Source organism: Mustelus asterias, unplaced genomic scaffold, assembly GCF_964213995.1.
Source record: "Mustelus asterias unplaced genomic scaffold, sMusAst1.hap1.1 HAP1_SCAFFOLD_134, whole genome shotgun sequence".
Taxonomy (NCBI): Eukaryota; Metazoa; Chordata; class Chondrichthyes; order Carcharhiniformes; family Triakidae; genus Mustelus; species Mustelus asterias.
Window position 1 is genome coordinate 127,910 of NW_027590165.1, and position 23,318 is coordinate 151,227.

At 47.5% G+C, this 23,318-nt stretch overlaps 1 protein-coding gene across 1 annotated transcript in view; it reads left to right on the forward strand.

The window, feature by feature from the left end:
* Positions 1 to 21,762, forward strand: part of LOC144484919 (uncharacterized) — a 71,790-nt gene extending 50,028 nt beyond the window's left edge. Inside the window, exons 10-12 of the mRNA XM_078203279.1 lie at positions 12,355 to 12,525; positions 18,923 to 19,090; positions 21,675 to 21,762. Coding sequence (XP_078059405.1) covers positions 12,355 to 12,525; positions 18,923 to 19,090; positions 21,675 to 21,762 — 427 coding nt within the window. The remainder of the gene's footprint in view (positions 1 to 12,354; positions 12,526 to 18,922; positions 19,091 to 21,674) is intronic.
* The last annotated feature ends 1,556 nt before the right edge of the window (positions 21,763 to 23,318 follow it).

The window sequence follows — 23,318 nt, forward strand, 5'->3', positions numbered from 1 at the left end:
TATGTGGAGTTACAGAGATAGGGCCTGGATATGATATTCTTTCAAAGAATTGGTGAGGACTCGATGGGCCAAAGGGCCTCCTTCTACACTGTGGGAATTCTATGATTCTATAAACATGCTACAAGAATTCCATCATTACTGATGAGGGAACCCAGAGCATCAGTGCCATCTTCAGCCAGAAGTGCTGAGTAGAATGATTAATCTCGGCCTCCTCCTGAGGTCCCCAACATGACAGATGACCATTGGATTCACTGCATGTGAGGTAAAGAAATGACTGAAGGCACTGCATACTGCAAACTCTGTCAGCCTGGCTGTACCCCAGCAATGGTACTGAAGAATTGTGCTCCATAACTAGCCATTCCCCTGGCCAAGCTGTTCCAGTACAGCTACAACACTGGATCTACCGGACAATGTGGAAAAAAACAGGGCAAATCCAATCTGATGAATTGCTGCTCCATCGGTCTGCTCTTGAACGTCAGAAAAGTGTCATCCTTCCAGTGCCTCATGAACATCACTGCAGGAGTTCCTGAGGGTGATGTCCAAATCCCAACCACCTTCAATTGCTTTATCAATGTCCTTCCTTCCATTATAATGTCAGAAGTGAGGATGCTCACTAATGATTGCACAATGCTCAGTACTGTTCACAATTCCTCAGAGACTGAAGCAGTCCATGCCCATAAACAGCAAGACCTGAACAAAACAGAAAATGGTGGAAAGGCTCAGCATGTCTGACAGCTTCTGTGGAGAGAGAACAGCTAACCCTTCGAATCTGGATGACTCTTCGACAGAGCTAGCGTCTTAAGCTCTGAAGAACTTTCAGGCTTAACCTGATAAATGGCAAGTAATGTTTCACTGCACAAATGCCAGGCAAGGACCATCTCCAACAGACGGGAATCTAACCATATTCCCTTTACATTGAATGGCAGCACCATCGCTGAATCCTCGACCATCAACATCCTGAGTGGTGGGGGCGCACTGGGACCATTGAACAGACACTGAACTGTAAACACTATGGCTCCAAGGATAGATCACAGTCTGGGAATTCGGAGATGAGGAACTCGCCTCCTGTCTCCCAAATTTTTCCCACCATCTCCAAGACACAAGTCAGCAGTGTGATGGAATCCGCTCATCTTGCTGGATTGTCTGCAGCTTCAAAAACACTGAAGAAGCTCATCCATGGAAAAGGAGCCCACTAGATCAGCTGGCCATTCACCAAACTAAACATTGGCTGTCTCTACCACTGATTTATATAAATGATCTGGAAGAAGGAGTAACTGGGGTGATCAGTAAGTTTGCGGACGACACAAAACTGGCAGGACTTGCAGATAGTGAGGAACATTGTCAGAGGCTACAGAAGGATATAGATAGGCTGGAAATTTGGGCAAGGAAATGGCAGATGGAGTTCAATCCTGATAAATGCGAAGTGATGCATTTTGGTGGGAATAATGTAAGGAGGAGCTACACGATAAATGGAAGAACCATAAAGGGTGTAGAGACGCAGAGGGACCTGGGTGTGCAAGTCCACAGATCTTTGAAGGTGACGTCACAGGTGGAGAAGGTGGTGAAGAAGGCATATGGCATGCTTGCCTTTATAGGACGGGGCATAGAGTATAAAAGTTGGGGTCTGATGTTGCAGATGTATAGAATGTTGGTTCGGCCGCATTTGGAATACTGCGTCCAGTTCTGGTCGCCACACTACCAGAAGGACGTGGAGGCTTTGGAGAGAGTACAGAGGAGGTTTACCAGGATGTTGCCTGGTATGGAGGGGCTTGGTTATGAGGAGAGATTGGGGAAACTGGGGTTGTTCTCCTTGGAAAGACGGAGGATGAGGAGAGACTTAATAGAGGTGTATAAAATTATGAAAGGCATAGATAGGGTGAACGGTGGGAAGCTTTTCCCCGGGTCGGTGGTGACGTTCACGAGGGGTCATAGGTTCAAGGTGAAGGGGGGGAGGTTTAACACAGATATCAGAAGGACATATTTCACACAGAGGGTCGAGGGGGCCTGGAATGTGTTGCCGGGCAAGGTGGTGGAGGCGGACACACTGGGAACGTTTAAGACTTATCTAGACAGCTATATGAACGGAGTGGGAATGGAGGGATACAAAAGAGTGGTCTAGTTTGGACCAGGGAGCGGCGCGGGCTAATTGTTCCTTGTTTCTCGTGGAAGTGGAAATGACTAGGGTTGGGAAGCATTTTCCGATCAGGGCCATTGTGATCTCCTGGACTCGTTTCGATCGCCTCAGGGGGTCGGAGAGGAATTTCCCAGATTTTGTTTTCCCCATATTGGCCCTGGGGTTTTTCACTCTGGGTTTTCGCCTCTCCCTGGAGATCACATGGTCTGGAATGGGGGGGTGGGGGTGAGTTAATAGGTTGTAATGAACAAAGCATCGTAGCTGTGGGGGACAGCTCGGTGGATCGGATATTGGTATGTAGATAGGCTGGAAAATTGGGCGGGGATCCTGGATTCAGGATTCAATCCTGGACCGGGGAGCGGTGCGGGCTTGGAGGGCCGAAGGGCCTGTTACTGTGCTGTATTGTTCTTTGTACAGGCCTGTGAATCTCAGTGGTAGAGAAAATATTGGAGAAAATTCTGAAGGATGTGAGGAAAAACCTTTTTACCCAGAGGGTGGTGACTGTCTGGAATGCGCTGCCTATGAGGGTGGTAAAGGTGAATTGCTTCACATCCTTTGAAAAGTACCTGGGTGAGCATTTGGCATGTCATAACATTCAAGGCTATGGGTCAAGTGCTGGTAAATGGGATTAGGTAGGTAGGTTCAGTGTTTTGGTGCAGACTCAGTGGGCCAAAGCGTCTCTTCTGCACTCTGTGATTCTATGATTCTGTGTTTCTGAGTATCGGTAGGAGTGATCACTGCACAGTCCTTGTAGAACAAAGTTCTGTCTCTTTCTGACGCACAGTGGCAGTATTTTACCACATACAAGGTGGAATGTAGCAGCTCACCAAGGTTCCTGAGCCAGCATCATCCAAACAGGCACTATCCATCACCGAGATGGCCAAGGATATCAGAAGGATGGGACACCAACCAGCTTCAGATTTCTTTCCAAACCACACACCATTCTGACTTGGAATATATTGCTTTTCCATCACTGATGCGGGATCATAATCCCGGATGTCCCTTCCTCGCGGTTTTGTACCAGATGCTCTGCAGAATTTAAGAAGATGGCTCACCACCTCCTTCTCAAAAGCAATTGGGGATGGGCTGCAAGTGTTGGCATTGCCAGTGATACCATCATCCCTTGAAAGAATTAATAAAGACAAGCGCTACCCACTATAGAGGTGGGTAATTGTGCCTGTGTGTAACCCAAACACAGTCACGGAAGAGAGAAAAAACACCTGCGACAGGACAAATAGTGTGACCATTGCACAGGCCAGAGGAATTCTAAAGATAGATCTGGTGGAACTATTTAATATACTCAGCGAGGGTCTCAAATGTCCTGGTGTTGTGCTGTGTTCCATACAACCTGGATCTAGAGTGGAGAAGCTTTGAACAAAGTGTGATGCAATACAACGTTGACCAGATGCTTCATGATGAGGAACCCCATGGACCAGAGGCCAGGGACATGGGATATGTGTCAGGGAGGATGGAGATTCAGTAATGCAGACATGTTTTCCAAGAACCTTAACTCACACAGCCATTCAGTGTAATAAATCTTCATCATCTCCAGCACTGTTGCTGTTTCTGTGAATGTTTTATAATTTCCCTGGAGCCGTCACGACATGAAACAAAGGTATTGGAATTGTATTGACCTGATTCAGTGCTGTATTTCCCATCTCCCATTCCCAGTGAACTGTTAAAGACCAGTAATATGGTGAAGGAGTTTTTTAGTGGTGCTCCATCTCTGAATTTACTCAAAATACAGACATAACAAAGTGACCAGTAATAACAAAGTATAACCCTGTGAAACCCAAGGAAGCAACCCCACCATGACAACCACCGCCATCCCCGCACTTTCCGCTGAGCTGCAGGCAGCATCTTACCTCTCTCCTCTCCTCTGGGAATTTCGATGACCGTGGCCTTTGTCCTCAGATTTCCTGAGTCCTGGAAGGATCCGGCCGACTGCGGGTCCTCTGCACAGATGCTGGAGTTGTCTCTATCATCATAGCTTCGTGAGGTGCTTGTGTCACAGTCGGAGCAGAAGGGGACCCACTGCCCACACCAGGGGCATCCTGAGAGGAGCTCCCAAATGCTGCAGGCAGCCGCACCTCTATCCATTCAGGGCAAACGGGACCCTCCCTGCTCAGCTGGGGAGGGCCTGACAGTTACTCCAGGCACATTTTCCCACCCCTCCCACAGCCCGTGTTCCACAGAGCTCATGGAGGTGGTGAGAACATGCAGGTTCATGTGTATTTCCTGTGGGTGATAGGCTGGATGTGACTCTCCATGAAGGTCACCAATCTCTCTGTGGAGGATGCTATTTGTGCTCAGACCTGAGACATGGTAACACTGCTGGCCTGGATTGACTCCTCCATCCTTTGTGTATGGATACACACAGCCTTTGGAAACTCCACCAAATGTTAAAGTATCCTACGCTGCAGCTCCAGTATCTGCTGCATTGTTAAAGACTCCAGTCACATTTCATCTTCCTGAAGCTGACAATGACCTGTCCTCTCGAGAGTGTGAGTGAACTCAGCTATTGCTGCCTCCATCAGCTGCTCGGGTTTGTCTGTGCTGCTCTGTGCTGCCAGATTGTAACCCCTTTGCTAATCGTGAGAGACATTATCTGCTCTGGCGGACGTTATAGAGGATAATGTGACAATCCATCCTCTGACCCCTCCCCATCTTCAGAGCTACACGCCTGTCTCCCGCTCACCGCAGCTGTTGATTTGTGAGAGAGTGAAGAATGTTAGAGGGTAATGCACATTCCAACATGTCCTGCAGACTGTTCCTAACCCAGAGCTCCATGTGACCAATGGAAGACACACAAGCACCAGGTTTTGGACTCAGCAGCAGAGCCTCTCCTGTGCCCATCCATTCACTCACTCACTCTCTCTGGATCCACAACCCATCTCACCATCAGCGATTGCCCACCCAGCCTCCAGGTCTCCCAGATCCAGCACTGCATCTTCCATTGGCATAAGGATGACACAATCCAGACACTGTCACTCTTGGCTCCTTCTCTGACGCTCTGTGCCCTCTTCTACAAGCACATAAATTTCCATTGTTACTCACCCATCAAAGACACATACAAACCTGACGCTAATTTAGACTGCCCATCATGGGACCACCAGGATGGTCAGTCAGTGTCGGCAGTGCAGCAGCCATCTCTGACTGACTCTTTACTCAGAGAGCGGTTGGGGTGTGGAATGGACTGCCTGCTGTCATAGTGAAGTCGGACACTTTAGGAACTTTCAAGCGGTTATTGGATAGGCAGATGGAGCACACTAGAATGATAGGGAGTGGGATAGCTTGATCTTGGTTTTGGACAAAGCTCGGCACAACATCGTGGGCCGAAGGGTCTGCACTGTGCTGTACTGTTCTATGTCCTATGTTCCATGTAACCCTTCACAGAGAGGCTGACATGTTCCTGAAGATTGATGCTGCTGTCTGGACATTGCCAGTGTCTGGGTGGAGATGTTCTTTCCACAATTTCTCTTTCATCCTTATTCACATATCAGCCTGTAGGCTTAACGCTCACCTTGTCAGAACATATCAGATTATTCATCTTTTGCCTCATTGCAGCCACTGCTCAGACCCTTGGCAGTGTCTATCCAGACTTGCTTGGGTTGATGTGACACGTATCCTTCTCCAGTCCTGAGGGAACAGAACCTTCCTCCAAACCGAAATAGCCTTGAGAATTTCCAGGGAAGTGTCAGCGAATTGGGTTGAATCTGCCTTCTGCCATTTCAGCCCTTTGTTCATTAACCAGGGCTCCCTCACTGCTCCCTTCAGAGCCTTTAAAAGCGCTGCTGGCTGCCTTTAAATCTGGTGCCAGCATTGCCTGAATTGTGCTGTCCACTGCAGCCAGTGGTTAAGCTCTGGAATGCACAGGGTTTTGGGGGAAGGTGGGGGAATGCCACTTAGTGAATTGCTCATTCGGAGAGTCAGTGCAGACACGATGGGCCGAGTGGCCTCCTTCTGCTCTCTAACAATACTGTGATTCTGCCTGTGCTGCCTGAGTGGACGGATTTCCCGAACCTGTCAGACATTTACTGTTCCCGTTCTGGCTCTGTGTGGAGTTGGTTAGTTCAGTTGGTTCGGTGTCTCCAGCGTGATGTAGAATGACGCTGTTGTTGAGGGTTTGGTCCTCGTACTGGCTGTGGGGTTAATGGAGTCCCAACTCTTCCCATATCCCCACGTTTACTAAGTTGTATCCCTGAAGCGACATGTACCAAATTGTGTCTCTTTCTATTGGAGAGATTTCATTGAGGAATGTGCCTACTAACACTGTCCACACGGCAACATCACCAACTTCCAGTTGAAATATCGATAACATTTTCAACCACTGTCTCCACAGAATTCTTACGGAGCACAATGAGGCCATTTGGCCCATCGTGTCTGCACTAGCTCACCAAATTGACATTCGAAATTCGTGTCATTCTCCAGCCTTTTTGTCGTATCCATTTTCGTAGCTCATTGCCTATCTTCAAAAAATCATCTAATTCCTTTTTGACTGCTTCGATGCAGCCGACCTCCACCACACTTCCCGGCTGTGAGTTCCAGACCCGAACCACTGGCAGTGTGAGAAAGGTTTCTGTCGCATCATCTTCAACCCCACCACACACTCCATTCCTGAGCCCACAGTTAGAATACTCACTGTCTCCATCTCCTGGTGTCCCTGTCTAACTGCACTCAGTTACCCCCCTCACTGTCTCCATCTCCTGGTGTCCCTGTCTAACTGCACTCAGTTACCCCCCTCACTGTCTCCATCTCCTGGTGTCTCTGTCTAACTGCACTCAGTTAGAATACTCACTGTCTCCATCTCCTGGTGTCCCTGTCTAACTGCACTCAGTTACCCCCTCACTGTCTCCATCTCCTGGTGTACCTGTCTAACTGCACTCAGTTAGAATACTCACTGTCTCCATCTCCTGGTGTCCCTGTCTAACTGCACTCAGTTACCCCCCTCACTGTCTCCATCTCCTGGTGTCTCTGTCTAACTGCACTCAGTTACCCCCTCACTGTCTCCAGCTCCTGGTGTCCCTGTCAAACTGCACTCAGTTAGAATACTCACTGTCTCCATCTCCTGGTGTCTCTGTCTAACTGCACCCAGTTACCCCCCTCACTGTCTCCATCTCCTGGTGTCTCTGTCTAACTGCACTCAGTTAGAATACTCACTGTCTCCATCTCCTGGTGTCCCTGTCTAACTGCACTCAGTTACCCCTTCACTGTCTCCATCTCCTGGTGTCTCTGTCTAACTGCACTCAGTTACCCCCTCACTGTCTCCATCTCCTGGTGTCCCTGTCTAACTGCACTCAGTTAGAATACTCACTGTCTCCATCTCCTGGTGTCTCTGTCTAACTGCACTCAGTTAGAATACTCACTGTCTCCATCTCCTGGTGTCTCTGTCTAACTGTACTCAGTTACCCCCCTCACTGTCTCCATCTCCTGGTGTCTCTGTCTAACTGCACTCAGTTAGAATACTCACTGTCTCCATCTCCTGGTGTCCCTGTCTAACTGCACTCAGTTCCCCCCTCACTGTCTCCATCTCCTGGTGTCTCTGTCTAACTGCACTCAGTTAGAATACTCACTGTGTCCATCTCCTGGTGTCCCTGTCTAACTGCACTCAGTTACCCCCTCACTGTCTCCATCTCCTGGTGTCTCTGTCTAACTGCACTCAGTTACCCCCTCACTGTCTCCATCTCCTGGTGTCCCTGTCTAACTGCACTCAGTTAGAATACTCACTGTCTCCATCTCCTGGTGTCTCTGTCTAACTGCACTCAGTTAGAATACTCACTGTCTCCACCTCCTGGTGTCTCTGTCTAACTGTACTCAGTTACCCCCCTCACTGTCTCCATCTCCTGGTGTCTCTGTCTAACTGCACTCAGTTAGAATACTCACTGTCTCCATCTCCTGGTGTCTCTGTCTAACTGCACTCAGTTAGAATACTCATTGAATGTCCCGCGCTGTACATTATTATTGTTAATGATCTTATTCTTAAAAACACTGTGGATTTACCCTGATTCCTGTTATGTTTCTCTCTCTGATCTCCAGTCTGCCTGGTAACGCTCTCACAGATTCTTGTGCCGAGGACCTGGCCTCTGCTTTCAGTACAAACCGCTCACTGATAGATCTGAATCTGGGTAACAATAAACTGGGAGATTCAGGAGTGAAACTGCTGTCTGTGGCTCTGAGGAATCCGGAATGTAAAATACAGGAACTGTAGTAAGTAGCAGACTGTGTGAGATTGTGTTTATAATAACTGAATATTCAACAATATAATTTCACCACTGGTATTTGTATAAAAAACTCTGCCCATTACTATTGGCGTCAGTTATGAATAAGGAAAACTGCTTTTCCTCTGACTCCTGTTGCTTCTCTCTCTGATCCCTGAGCAATGGGATGTCAGTCCCACAAATCCTTATGTTGAGGGAGTGGGGGAATAATGTTATGGTTCACGCTCTGAGGTCCAGTCATTGGCAACTGCAAACTGTATTGAATTTCTACCTTCGGGTGTGCTGACTCTCAGAATCCCTAACCTGATCCAATCTCATGACTTCATATTATAAGATCCGACAGCTTTGACAAATCAACAGAAAAGGCAATGAGGGACAATTCGCCTGGGAGCAAAGGTCGCCAGTCACAAATCTGATAGGTTTGTGGTCACAGCACAGCTGAAGTAACGTATATAGTTTTGGTCACCTTATGAACGTATTTTATAAACATTTGAGAAAATGTTGGCTTGAGTCTTTCATGGCATGCCAGGCTTATCTTATGAAAAAATATAGAAATTATTCGTCCGATACTCACTGCAATTGGGACGAACCACGGCTGATCATGGTCGGCAGGGTGGTAGAGCTGTTAGCACTGCTGACTCAGAGCGCCAGAGACCCGTGTCAATTCCGGCCTTGGGTGACAGATTGTGTGGAGTTTGCATGTACTCTCCGTGTCTGCGCAGGTTTCCTTCAGTTACTCCAGTTTCCTCCCACATGCCAAAGATGTGCACGCTAGTTTGAGCGGCGATGGTAAATTGACACTTCATGTCAGGGGGATTTGCAGAGTTAATATGTAGGGTTACTGTTATAGGGCCTGGGCGGGATTGTTGTTAGTGAAGGATTGATGGGCCGAATGGCCCACAGCTTGTCTGGACTTGCAGAATCTCACTGGCTGTCCTGTCTGGAGACAATACACATCTCTTTAACCTGTGCTTAATGCTCCCTCCACTCACACTGTTTGTACCTTTAAGACTTGATTATCTGTAAAGACTGCATTCCAATCAGTATTCTGTAAATTGAGTTTATGTCTCTGTATGCCCTGTTTGTGAGCATTTCTCCACTCCACCTGACGAAGGAGCAGCGCTCTGAAAGCTAGTGGCATTTGCTACCAAATAAACCTGTTGGACTTTAACCTGGTGCTGTTAAACTTCTGACTGTTCCTAACCCAGAGCTCCATGTGACCAATGATGAACACACAAGCACCAAGTTATTGAGTCAGCAGCAGAGCCTCTCCTGTGCCCATCCATTCACTCACTCACTCTCTCTGGGTCCACAACCCATCTCACCATCAGCGATTGCCCACCCAGCCTCCAGGTCTCCCAGCTCCAGCACTGCATCTTCCATTGGCATAAGGATGACACAATCCAGACACTGTCACTCTTGGCTCCTTCTCTGACGCTGAGTGCCCTCTTCTACAAGCACATAAATTTCCATTGTTACTCACCCATCAAAGACACACACAAGCCTATGATGCTGCCAGGCTGCCCATCATGGGACCACCAGGATGGTCACTCAGTGTCGGCAGTGCAGCAGTCATCTCTGACTGACCGAAACCATTCACAGAGAGGCTGACATGTTCCTGAAGATTGATGCTGCTGTCTGGACATTGCCAGTGTCTGGGTGGAGATGTTCTTTCCACCATTCCTCTTTCATCCTTATTCACATATCAGCCTGTAAGTTTAACACTCACCTTGTCAGAACATATCAGGTTATTGATCCTTTTGCCTCACTGCAGCCACGTGCTGCCTGCTCTGGCCCTCGGCAGTGTCTATCCAGACTTGCTTGGGTTGATGTAACAGGTCTCCTCCTCCACTCCTGAGGGAACAGAACCTCCCTCCAAACCGATATAACCTTGAGAATTTCCAGGGTAGTGTCAGCGAATTGGGTTTAATCTGCCTTCTGCCATTTCAGCCCTTTGGTCATTAACCAGGGCTCCCTCACTGCTCCCTTCAGAGCCTTTAAAAGTGCTGCTGGCTGCCTTTAAATCTGGTGCCAGCATTGCCTGAATGGGGCCTTCCCCTGCAGACAGTGGTTAAGCTCTGGAATGCACAGGGTTTTGGGGGGAATGTGGGGGGGATGACACTTAGTGAGTTGTTCATTCGGAGAGTCAGTGCAGACACAATGGGCCGAATGGCCTCCACCTGCTCTGTAACAATTCTGTGATTCTGCCTGTGCTGCCTGAGTGCACGGATTTCCCGAACCTGTCAGATATTAATGTGCCTGTTTGGTTATATGTGGAGTTGGTTAGTTCATTTGGTTTGGTGTTTAGAGTGTGATGTAGAATGATGCTAAATCTGAGGGTTTGGTCCTCTTACCGGCTGTGGGGTTCATGGAATCCCACCTCCTCCCAGTGCCGCATGTTTATTAAATTGTATCCCTGAAGCTACATGTAACAAATTGTCTCTCTCCATTGGAGAGAAACACAAAGAACAAAGAAAATTACAGCACAGGAACAGGCCCTTCGGCCCTCCAAGACTGCACCCACCATGCTGCCTGACTTAACTAATACCCCCTACCCTTCCGGGGACCATATCCCTCTATTCCCATCCTATTCATGTACTTGTCAAGACGCCCCTTAAACGTCACCACCATATCTGCTTCTACTACCTCCCCCAGCAACGAGTTCCAGGCGCCCACTACTCTGTGTAAAGAATCTGCCTCGTACATCTCCTTTAAACCTTGCCCCTCGCACCTTAAACCTTTGCCCCCCTAGCAATTGACTCTTCTACCCTGTGAAAAAGCTTCCGACTATCCACTCTGTCCATGCCTCTCATAATCTTGTAGACTTCTATCAGGTCTCCCCTCAACCTCCGTCGCTCCAGTTAGAACAAACCAAGTTTCTCCAACCTCTCCTCATAGCTAATGCCCTCCATACCAGGCAACATCCTGGTCAATCTTTTCTGTATCCCTCTCCAAAGCCTCCACATCCTTCTGGTAGAGTGGCGACCAGAATTGAACACTATATTCTAAGTGCGGCCGAACGAAGGTTCTATAAAGCTGCAACTTGACTTGCCAATTTTTAAACTCAATGCTCCGGCCGATGAAGGCAAGCATGCCGTATGCCTTCTTGACTACCTTCTCCACCTGCATTGCCACTTTCAGTGACCTGTGGACCTGTACACCCAGATCCCTCTGCCTATCAGTATTAACATTTTATTGAGGACTATGGCGACTAACACTGTCCACACTGCAACATCACCAACTTCCAGTTAAAATATCGATACATTTCCAACCATTATCTTCACAGAATTCTTACGGTGCACAATGAGGCCATTTGGCCCATCGTGTCTGTACCAGCTCACCAACTTAGCATTAGGAATTTGAGTCATTCTCCAGCGTTTTTCTCGTATCCTCGCTCATTCTTTATATTCAAATAATCATCTAATTCCTTTTTGACTGCTTCGATGCAGCCGACCTCCACCACACTTCCCGGCTGTGAGTTCCAGACCCGAACCACTGGCAGTGTGAAAAAGGTTTCTGTCGCATCATCTTCAACCCCACCACACACTCCATTCCTGAGCCACTTGCCATCCCATGTCCCCCCCCTGTGACTCAGGGTAAGGACATGGGAATCCTGTGCTCTTCCCTTTCACCATCGTCCTTTTTGTCATTTAATCAGTCTGGCACTTCCATTTTGTTCTTTCCTTGTCACCCGCCCATCCCCAGCTCCCTGTCACTTAAAACAATTTAATTCACCGCTATTTCCAATTTCTAAGTTTCGCGAATTGAACTGAAACTAAATCTGTTTCTATCTTCACAGATATTGCCTGACCTGATGAGAGTCTCCAACATATTTATTCATTTTTCAGATTTACAGCATCAATCGAATTTTGCCTCCTGTTTCAACTGAAGTTGTGTTTCTTGAATGTCCCGCGCTGTACATTATTATTGTTAATCATCTTATTCTTAAAAACACTGTGGATTTACCCTGATTCCTGTTATTTTTTTCTCTCTGATCTCCAGTCTCCAAGGTAACGATCTCTCAGATTCTTGTGCCGAGGACCTGGCCTCTGCTCTCAGTACAAACCGCTCACTGATATATCTGGATCTGGGTTCCAATAACCTGGGAGATTCTGGAGTGAAACTGCTGTCTGTGGCTCTGAGGAATCCGGACTGTAAAATACAGAAACTGCAGTAAGTAGCAGACTGTGTGAGATTGTGTTTATAATAACTGAATATTCAACAATATAATTTCACCACTGGTATTTGTATAAAAAACACTGCCCATTACTATTGGCGTCAGTTATGAATAAGGAAAAGTGTTTTTCCTCTGACTCCTGTTGCTTCTCTCTCTGATCCCTGAGCAATGGGATGTCAGTCCCACAGATCCTTATGTTGAGGGAGTGGGGGAATAATGTTACGGTTCACCCTCTGAGGTCCTCTCCTCCTCCTCAGATGTGCACAGCTCTCCCCGGACACAACATCCATTGATTAGTGAAAGGGGGGAGAGTGAGTGGATGACAGTAAATGGAGGGCAGGACATGGTGGTGGAGTCTCGCTGTTAGTAACAGATGTCAGTACAGCAGCGAGAGGTGAACTTAGTTCCAATGATCGAGATGCAGAATCAGCTTGGGTAGAGATAAAGAATAAGCAAAGTTAAAAGGTCACTTGTGGGAATCATTTAATCGCCCCTCACAATATTCAGAATCTCTGACAAAGTATACAGGAAAAGTAATGGGGTCGTGTAAAAACATGCTGCAATAATCACGGGTGATTTTAGCCTTCAGATACAAAGAAGAACAAAGAAGCAAACAACACAGTAACAGGCCTTTCGGCCCACCAAGCCTGACTCCTAATCCTTATTCAGACCCAGTACTTAGTGCCCATACGAGGTTTCTGTTCCTCTGTTCGTCTCTTGTTCATGTGTCTATTAAGATACACCTTGAACATTGGGAACGTGCTGCTTCCACCACCTCCATTGGCAGTGCATTCCAGGCACCCACCACCCTCTGTGTGAAAACTTATCCTACACATCTCCCCAAACTTTTCCCCTCTCACCTTCATCCTGTGCCCTCTTGTAGTTGACCATTCCAGACGAGGAAAAAGTCTCTGACTATCCACCATGTCGATGCCTCTCATAATTGTGTATCCTCTGTCAGGTCACCTCTCAATCTCCCTTTTTGTCGTGAAAACAATCCGTGATTATCCAACCTCTCCTCATACCTTAACCCTCCTTGATCAGGCAACATTCTGGTAAACCTTCTTTGCACTCTCTCCAAAGCATCCACATCCATCTGATAGTGTGGCGAACAGAACTGCAAGCAATATTACAAATGTGGCCTTATTAAAGTTTCATACGGCCGTTACATCACTTGCCAACTTGGATCTCATGGGATAAAGGGGGAGGTGGCTAGATGGGTGGAGAACTGGCTTGGTCACAGAAGACAGAGGGTGGTAGTGGAAAGGTCTTTTTCCGGCTGGATGCCTGTGACTAGTGGTGTTCCGCAGGGCTCTGTATTGGGACCTCTGCTGTTTGTGATTTATATAAACGATCTGGAAGAAGGTGTAACTGGGGTGATCAGTAAGTTTGCAGACGACACGAAAATGGCTGGACTTGCAGATAGTGAGGAACATTGTCAGAGGCTACAGAAGGATATAGATAGGCTGGAAATTTGGGCAAAGAAATGGCAGATGGAGTTCAATCCTGATAAATGCGAAGTGATGCATTTTGGTAGAACTAACGTAGGAGGGAGCTATCCGATAAATGGCAGAACCATAAAGGGTGTAGATACGCAGAGGGACCTGGGTGTGCAAGTCCACAGATCCTTCAAGGTGACGTCTCAGGTGGAGAAGGTAGTGAAGAAGGCATATGGCAGGCTTGCCTTTATAGGACGGGGCATAGAGTATAAAAGTTGGGGTCTGATGTTGCAGATGTATAGAACGTTGGTTCAGCCACATTTGGAACACTGCGCCCAGTTCTGGTCGCCACACTACCAGAAGGACGTGGAGGCTTTAGAGAGAGTACAGAGGAGGTTTACCAGGATGCTGCCTGGTATGGAAGGGCTTAGTTATGAGGAGAGATTGGGTAAACTGGGGTTGTCCTCACTGGAAAGACGGAGGATGAGGGATGACCCAATAGAGGTGTATAAAATTATGAAAGGCATTGATAGGGTGAACGGTGGGAAGCTTTTCCCAGGTCGGTGGTGACGTTCACGAGGGGTCATAGGTTCAAGGCGAAGGGGGGGAGGTTTAACACAGATATCAGAAGGACATATTTTACACAGAGGGTGGTGGGGGCCTGGAATGCGCTGCCGGGCAAGGTGGTGGAGGCGGACACACTGGGAACGTTTAAGACTTATCTAGATAGCCACATAAACGGAGTGGGAATGGAAGGATACAAAAGAATGGTCTAGTTTGGACCAGGGAGCGGCGCGGGCTTGGAGGGCCGAAGGGCCTGTTCCTGTGCTGTTTTGTTCTTTGTAACTTTTATACTTGATGCTGCGGTCGATGAATACGAGCGTGCTGTCTGCCTTCTTGACCACCTCATCCACCTGTGTTGTCACTTTCAGGGATCTGTGCACTTGTACACACAGATCCCTCTGTAGGTCAATGTTCTGATGGGTTCTTCCATTTACTGTATAATTCGCTTCTGAATTAGGTCTTTTGCAAGAATCAAATTGTCAAAAGTTGAAAAGAAGATTAGTTCACAGAATGGATTCAAGCAATTTCCTGGAGAAGCACGTTCCAGTGACAATCACACAACAAGCTGTTTTAGACATGGTGATGTGCAAATGTGTGGCGTTTCCAACAAAAATAGATTCCTTTCATTTGAAAAACAGCAGCAGAAGTGTCCCAACCGTTGCTAATTCAAGGAGTGTATTAGATTAAGTGAAGATGTGGCACCGGGGTTGGCACTGCTGCCTCACAGCGTCAGGGAACCGGATTCATTCCAGCCTTGGGCGACTGTCTGTGGAGTTTTCACATTCTCCCCGTGTCTGTGTGGGTTTCCTCCGGCTGCTCCTGTTTCCTCCCATAGTCCAAATAAACTGTGTAGGTTGGGTGGATTGGCTGTGCTAAATTGCCCGTTAGTGTCCAAGATGTGTAGGTTAGGGAGATTAGCGGCGTAAATATGTGGGGTTACGGGAACCCGGGCAACTGCAGATCTATTAGTCTGACATTGATGGTATGGAAATCCTATAATAATCCGTAATAAAGGAAGTGATAACAGAACACTTCGAAATTAATGGCAGGATTAGACAGGGCCAACATGGATTTATGAAAGGCTGGCACGGTGACACAGTGGTTAACATTGTTGCATCACAGCCAGGGGCCCGGGTTCAATTCCAGCCTTGGGTGACTGTGTGGAGTTCCCACATTCTCCCCGTGTCTGCCTGTGTTTCCTCTGGGTGCTCCGGTTTCCTCCCACACTCCAAAGATATGCATGGTAGATGGATTGGCCATGGTAAAATTGCCCTTCGTGTCCCAAGATATGTAGGTTAGGTGGATTAGCCCCAGTAAATTAGTGAGTTTATGGGGAGCGGACCTTGGTAAGTTACTCTGTCAGTGTGTCTCGATGGGCCGAATGACGATTCCTACACTAGGGATTCTATAGTTGCATGATTCACACACAAGAGGTTATTAAATAAAATTGGAGCACGTGGGATTCGGTGGAATATACCAGCATGGATTGAGAACTGATCAATGGACAGAAACAAGGAGTTGGAATAAATGGGTTACTTTTGGGTTGACAGCTTCTAACTAGTGGAGTACGGCAGGGATCAGTGTTTGGGTCTCAGCTATTCAGAATCTACATCAATGATATGGATGTGGGGATCAAATATAATATTTCCAAATTTGCGAATAATGGAAAATCAGGTGAAAATCTGAATTGTGAGGAGGATGCAAAGATGTTTCAAGGGGATGTGGAGAGGCTCAGGGAGGCTCCAAAACTGGAGTAATGTGTACAGTGTTGAACTCTTTACTTAAAAAAGGATAGAATTGTATTGGAACCAGTTCAGAGAAAGTTCACTCGGCTGATTCCTGGGATGGAGAGGTTTATTTTACGAGGGAAATTTGAGCAGATTGGAGCAATATCTATGAAAGTTCAGAAGATTAAAAGGTGATCGCATTGAGGGGATGAGACAGGGTGGTTGCTGAGAGGCTGTTTCTTCTTGTAAGAGAGACCAGAACAAGGGGACAGATTTTAAAATGTAATTGTCAGTCCCTTAAGACTGAGATGAGGAGAAATTTATTTTTTAGATGGTGGCTGGTCAGTGGAATTCTCTTCCCTGGAGACTCGTGGCGGCAGAGTCATTGAATATATTCAAGGCTGAGTTCAGAATGATTTTGGATTGAGAAGCGAATCAAGGGTTACGGGGAAAAGAGTTGAGACTATAATTAGATCAGCCGGGATGGAGTGTGCTCGAGGGGCTGAATGACCTTCTGCTGCTCCGAGGTATTTTGTTCTTATCCCAATACGTCCTTCAGACTGCTCTCTGTGACCAGTGATGGATAAACAAGCTCTATGTTTTGTCCTCACCAGACGCTCTCCTGTGCCCATTCATTAGGCCACCCACTCAACCCATCTCACCAGCAGTAATTACCCACTCTGCCCCCAGGCCTTCCTGATCCAACACTTCATCATCCATTGGCGTAAGGATGGCAAGACCTGGATGTCTCCACTCTTCACTCATTCCCTGATGATGTTTGCTCTCTTTCCAAACACACAAACTGTTACTCACTCATCAAACACATGCAGTAGCCCAGGGTTGTCCAACGTGTGGACCAAGGGGCGAATGTGACCCTCGAAGCCCCTCAATGCGGCCCCCGGAGCGAGTTTCCAGAATCTCAGTCACACAGTTCAGTTTGAATGGAAGAATCTGCATGGAGCTGCTCCTCCAATCACATCCCGTTTCTTTCCCATGTTTGCTGCTGATAGGTTTTTGAGCCAATCTGCAGCAAATGTGGGAGAGAAACAATTTGTGATTGATGAGGATTAAACTCTAATAAACATCTTTATTTATTACTCATTATTGTGCTCCGCAAGTTGTTTCTTTTCATATCTCAGTTTAGTTTTTAATTGAAATTTCTGCGGTGCCAAACTTTATCATTCTGAAATTTACTCATCGGCCCCTTGAGTGAGAAAAACATTGACGTGTGTTTGCCCAGTGAATATGTTGGTCAGCCCTGCTCGAGCCTATGCTGGTGGCAGCCTAACGGACATGTCTCTGACAGTCAATGCTGCTGCCTTTGCATTGTAAGAGTTTTAACACCAGGTTAAAGTCCAACAGGTTTATTTGGTAGCAAATACCATTAGCTTTCGGAGCGCTGCTCCTTCGTCAGATGGAGTGGAAATCTGCTCTCAAACAGGACACAGAGACACAAAATCAAGTTACAGAATACTGATTAGAATGCGAATCCCTACAGCCAACCAGGTCTTAAAGAGTCAGATAATGTGAGAGAAGGCAGCATTAAGCACAGGTTACAGAGATGTGTATTGTCTCCAGACAGGACAGCCAGTGAGATTCTGCAAGTCCTTTGCATTGCCGGTGTCTGGGTGGAGAGGTTCTTTCCACAATTTCCCCCTCATCCTTATTCACATATCGGGCTGTGCTGCACTCACCGTGGCAGAACACATCAGGACATTGATCCTTTTCCACTCTGTAACCACGTGTCTGAAACCTGCTCACCTCCCAGCAATCTCCATCCAGACTGGCTTGTACCGATGGGATAATCTCCTCCCATCCTGAGGGAACAGGACCTCCCTCTGAGCCTGAGCAGCCGGGAGGAGCCCCTCCAGGGAGGGGGAGGGGGGCGGGGGGCAAGCCTTGCTCTGCTTTCTGACAATTCAGTCCCTCATTCAGTAAGCAGAGCTCCCTCACTGCTCCCTCCAGAGCTGCTGTGTTTGAAAGTCCTGCTGCCTTTGGAGATGGTGCCAGCATTGCCTGAACCGGGACTGCCCCGTGCCCGGGCTGCCTCAGTGGGCAGCTCCCCCTGCCTGCCAGCCGTTAATTGTCCACCTCTGACAATATCACCTTCATAACTCTGCCTATCCTGCCCACACGGACACACCACCCATTTCCAATCCCCATGCTGGCACTTCAGAGCTTCTGGTAAAATCACAGCCATTATCTTCAACCTCACCACAAACTGCATTCCCAAACCACTGACCATCCCATGTCCCTCCCGAGCCACTCCGAGTAAGGACACGGGGATCCTGTGATTATGGTCCTGTCCCATCATCACTTTTATCATTTAATCACTCCTGTAATTCCAGTTTGTCCTTTCTTTGTTTCTTCCCCAGCCACCCACCGCTGTCACTTCAAACCTGTCAATTCACTGCCCGTTCCCAGTTCCAATGGAAGCTCAAACTTTACCCCTGTTTCTCTCTTCACATGTATTTAGCGAACCTGCTGAGCATTTCCAGTTTATTTATATTTCATTTTCAGCATTGAGTATTTCCTCATTCTACAGAAATGCAGGTTGTGTTTTTGGAATGTCTGATACAATACATTATTATTGTTATTAACAGTATTATTTAAAACACTGGGGATTGAGCCTGATTCCTGTTATTCCTCTCTCTGGTCTCCAGTCTGTATGAGAACGCTCTCACAGATTCTTGTGCTGAGGATCTCGCCTCCGCTCTCAGTACAAACCAGTCACTGAGGATTCTGTCCCTGGGATCAAACTCCTTCACAGATCAATCTGTCCCTGCTCTCCGCCGCCTCATACTGACCTGCAGGAGTCTGGAGGTGATCTCGTGAGTGTTTGTGTTAATTTTTAGTGTAACAATTAAAATATAAATGGATTTAAAATATAAATGTGCCTGAATCTTCCAAGCAGCAGCAATGGTAAGCAGATTGCCGGTATGTTTAAAAATTCTCCCAACCTGAAACTGCTGCATATTTCTCCCAGGATCTTCGGCACTGCGACCCTGGGAGCTCCATCAGAGCAGACAAGAGTCGGGGAAGAGAGAGCACACACCCTATTTACAGCACAGTGACCCCGGGGAGCTCCACCAGAGCAGAGTAGAGTCGGGGAAGAGAGAACACACACCCTATTTACAGCACAGTAACCCTGGGGAGCTCCACCAGAGCAGAGCAGAGTTGAGGAAGAGAGAGCACACACCCTATTTACAGCACAGTGACCCAGGCGATCTCCATCAGAGCAGAGTGGAGTCACGTAGAGCGAGCACACCTTATTTACAGAACAGTGACCCCGGGGAGCTCCATAAGTGTTAGTTGATTGTGGGAGTGAATGGGTTGGTGTGTCGCTGGATGAATGGTTCGTCAGGGGGCTGGGGAGAGGTTCAAGGATTAGTTCTGGGTGTCGGGAGGGTGGTCGAGTTGTATTGTGTTGGGTTGGAGGGTTAATCAGCAGTTTGGATGGTGGCTGGGAGTTGGTAATGTTGTTGGGTGTCTAGTTAGATTTGGTTGCGTGGTCGGGGGTTGGGATTGGTTTCTAGCTTTGGAGAGTAGTGGGTTGGGGTTGGTTCCTGAGTAATCAGTTTAAGTCAGAGATATAGTCAAGAATGTATTCAAGAGGCGGCTGCATACAGCACTTGGGGCGAACAGGATCAAAGGTTATGGGGAGAAAGCAGGATTAGGCTTTTGAGTTGGACGATCAGCCATGATTGTGATGGATGGTGGAGTCGGCTTAAAGGACCAAATGGCCGCCTCCTGCTCCTATCTTCCATGTTTCTGTGTCAGGTCAGGAGAGGTTGGGACGGATGAGGCCAAGTTGGGAGGTTTAGTCAGATTTGTTCAAGGGCTAGTGGGAGGTAGTCGGGCTGGAGGGGAGGGAGAGATGATTTACGGGAGTGATAGCCTGTCAGGGGGAGGTACCAGCAGTAGCCAGGCCTGTGACACCACAGCTGGTTCTGCTGTGGGACAGGGTCGGGCAAAGAGCAAGCGAGCAGTAGTAATAGGGGACTCGCTAGTTAGAGGCACAGACAGGCGTTTCTGTGGCTGCAATCGAGACTCCAGGATGGTGTGTTACCTCCCTGGTTCCAGGGTCAAGGACGTCTCTGAGCGGTTGCAGGACATTCTGAAGGGGGAGGGTGAGCAGCCAGAGGTCGTTGTACATATTGGTACCAACGACATAGGTAGGAAAAGGGATGAGGTCCTGAAATGTGAATACAGAGTGTTAGGCAGAAGGCTAACGTGTAGGACCTCGAAGGTAGTAATTTCAGGACTACTATCGGTACCACGTGCTAGTGAGAGTAGGAATAGGAGGATTAGGCAGATGAATGACTGGCTTGAGAGCTGGTGCAGGGGGCAGGGATTTAGATTTTTGGATCATTGGGATCTTTTCTGGGGAAGGGCTGATCTGTTCAAGAGGGATGGGTTACATTTGAACTGGAGGGGGACTAACATCCTGGCGGGGAGATTTGCTCGAGCAGCTCGGGAGTGTTTAAACGAGGTTGGCAGGGGGGTGGGATCCAAAGCAGGAGGGAGACAAAAGAGAAGTTTGAGGACAGCACGGAAGTTAAAGAGAGCACATTAATTAGTAAAGGCAGTGTCAGTAATCCTAGTACCAGACAGATCAGACAGAAGCAAGACAGAGAGCAAGGGAAGTCCAGATTAAACTGCATTTATTTCAATGCAAGAGGCCTGACGGGCAAGGCAGATGAACTCAGGGCATTGATGGGTACATGGGACTGGGATATTAGAGCAATTACTGAAACATGGCTAAGGGAGGGACAGGACTGGCAGCTTAATGTTCCAGGGTACAGATGCTATAGGAAAGATAGAACAGGAGGTAAGAGAGGAGGGGGAGTTGCACTTTTGATGAGGGAAAGCATCACGGCCGTACTGAGAGGGGATATATCCGAGGGTTCAGCCACTGAGTCTATATGGGTGGAACTGTAGTTTCGGGTTTTTTTTTTAAAAGGGTGGCATGGACAAGTTGGGCCAAATGGCCTGTTTCCATGCTGTAAACCTCTGTGACTCTATGAGTGGGTCCAGTCAGATTGTGGGAGGTGGAGTATGGGGATCAGTGGGAAGTGATTGGGGGACTCGGGTGTGCTATTCAGGTATTAGCCCAGGTGGTGAGCTGTCTAACATTACCTGAGCAACTATCCAGGTAAACTTTGTGGATCTGTCCCAAGTATCTGACTCTAACTGCAGCAGGGGAGTTCCCCAATAGAAGTTAATACCTCTGGGACAATTCCAGGTAGATCAGTGCATCAGGACATCCACAGGGTCCCGATGCTCATCTTCGGATGTGTGTCTGGTCTCTGGCGATCCAGAGACCAGAAGATTTGTCCCATTAACTCCAGTCTCCTGTTATTTACTCTGTTGTTCAATCTGTTTATTTCCTGTTTCATCTTTAATCTGTTTCAGGCTGCGGGGAAATCAGTTCAATCCAAATGGAGAGAGACAGCTGAAGTCGCTGCGGAGATCCAGATCGGGACTGACAGTGTCCGTGTGAACATTTCAATCTATAAACATTGCTGCTCCACCGGTTACAGTGAAATCCTGAATTGTGAAGATCTTCGACAGCTCCTTCCAAACCCTTCATTCCTGCCCCTCTCCCTCCCTATTCCATCAGCCCCTCCAGCCTGGCACTGATTTCCCTGCTTACCTGGTTTCCCAGCTGGAAAACTGTTGTAGTTTTAGTCTCCACATTGAAGGAAAGATTGCTGCAAATCATTGTTTAAGCAGCAATGTGTTGTCAGTGTTCTCAGCAACAGAGTCTTCAACCTCCTTTCAAAATGGAGCAGCAGAGATCATTCTCCAGAGAGAGAACAGTGTGTGTGTGATTCTGACAGTACCCAGCAGGGGGCAGATTGGTCAATCTTGTCAGAGTTTCCTCTCTGTCTCTGTGAATGAATCAAAGACTCCACCAGCCTCTCCTCAAAACCTCTTTCACTATCTGGTGATTAAAGTGACACAATGCCACCATCTGCTGGCGGCTCCCAGCTACTGCAGGCGCTGCTCTCTGTGAGCCTCAGACAAGTTCAGTAAGTCCCATGTCTGCATCTGGGAACCGGTTTCTGCAGCGTGAATATTGAACAATATTGACAGGGATTGGAGTTTGTAGCAGGAACCCCGGCTGGTGAATTCACCCTTTTATCACCAGACACTGTACATGAACTCTGTTCCCTCATTCCCTTTGGGAGATATTGTCTGGAGATTGTAGTTGGGGATGATCTCAGACTGTAATGTGTACATTTGGTGCAGTTATCAGACACTAATTCCATTCAGAATGGGAGTGGGTAAACTCTGCTGCACTCTGTAATTCCTGTGTCAGACATTCAGTGTTTAATCTTACACAGTGGATCTTGCTCACGGTTCTTTTAACGTTTCCAAGAGAATTGTCTCAATCTCACAGACTGATTCTCTGAAAATTGGAAACACAAACATTTTGAGACACAATTACAACCTTTAATCACATTTTGTCCGTGTTCGAACAGAAAATAATTTCCAAACAAACTATTCCCCTTTTGCAACTCTTGCTTTCCAATTCCACAGGTTTCGGTGATACAGAGAGCAGCTCAGTTGGAATCCAAATTCTCTCATTCCACTCTCGCCCCCCGTTTACCCTGCCAATTATCAACCTCAACACAAGTTCCCACGTATTTATCTGGGAAAGTTTCAGTGTTGACTCTGGTGAAGTAGGGTTTCCATTCCTTAACCCACAACACACACACACGGTAAATGTTACTGCAATTATTTCTGGAACTGTTACAATCCCGAATGCACAGGTTGATTAAAGTGATTCCAATCCAAAGGTGGAATGTGTTTCTGATTTATAATCTCAATCACACAGAGGCACTGACATCCCCATACAAAAACACACAATCACAATCTCTCACACACGCTCAGAGAGAGACACAGAGCAACACACAGAGAGGCACAATCATGGAAACCGACACACAGACATACAGACACATAATCATACACATACACGCATCTGTGCATCCTACACACATCCCTCCAGACGCACACACACAGACACAAACTGGCACCCACACACTCATTCAC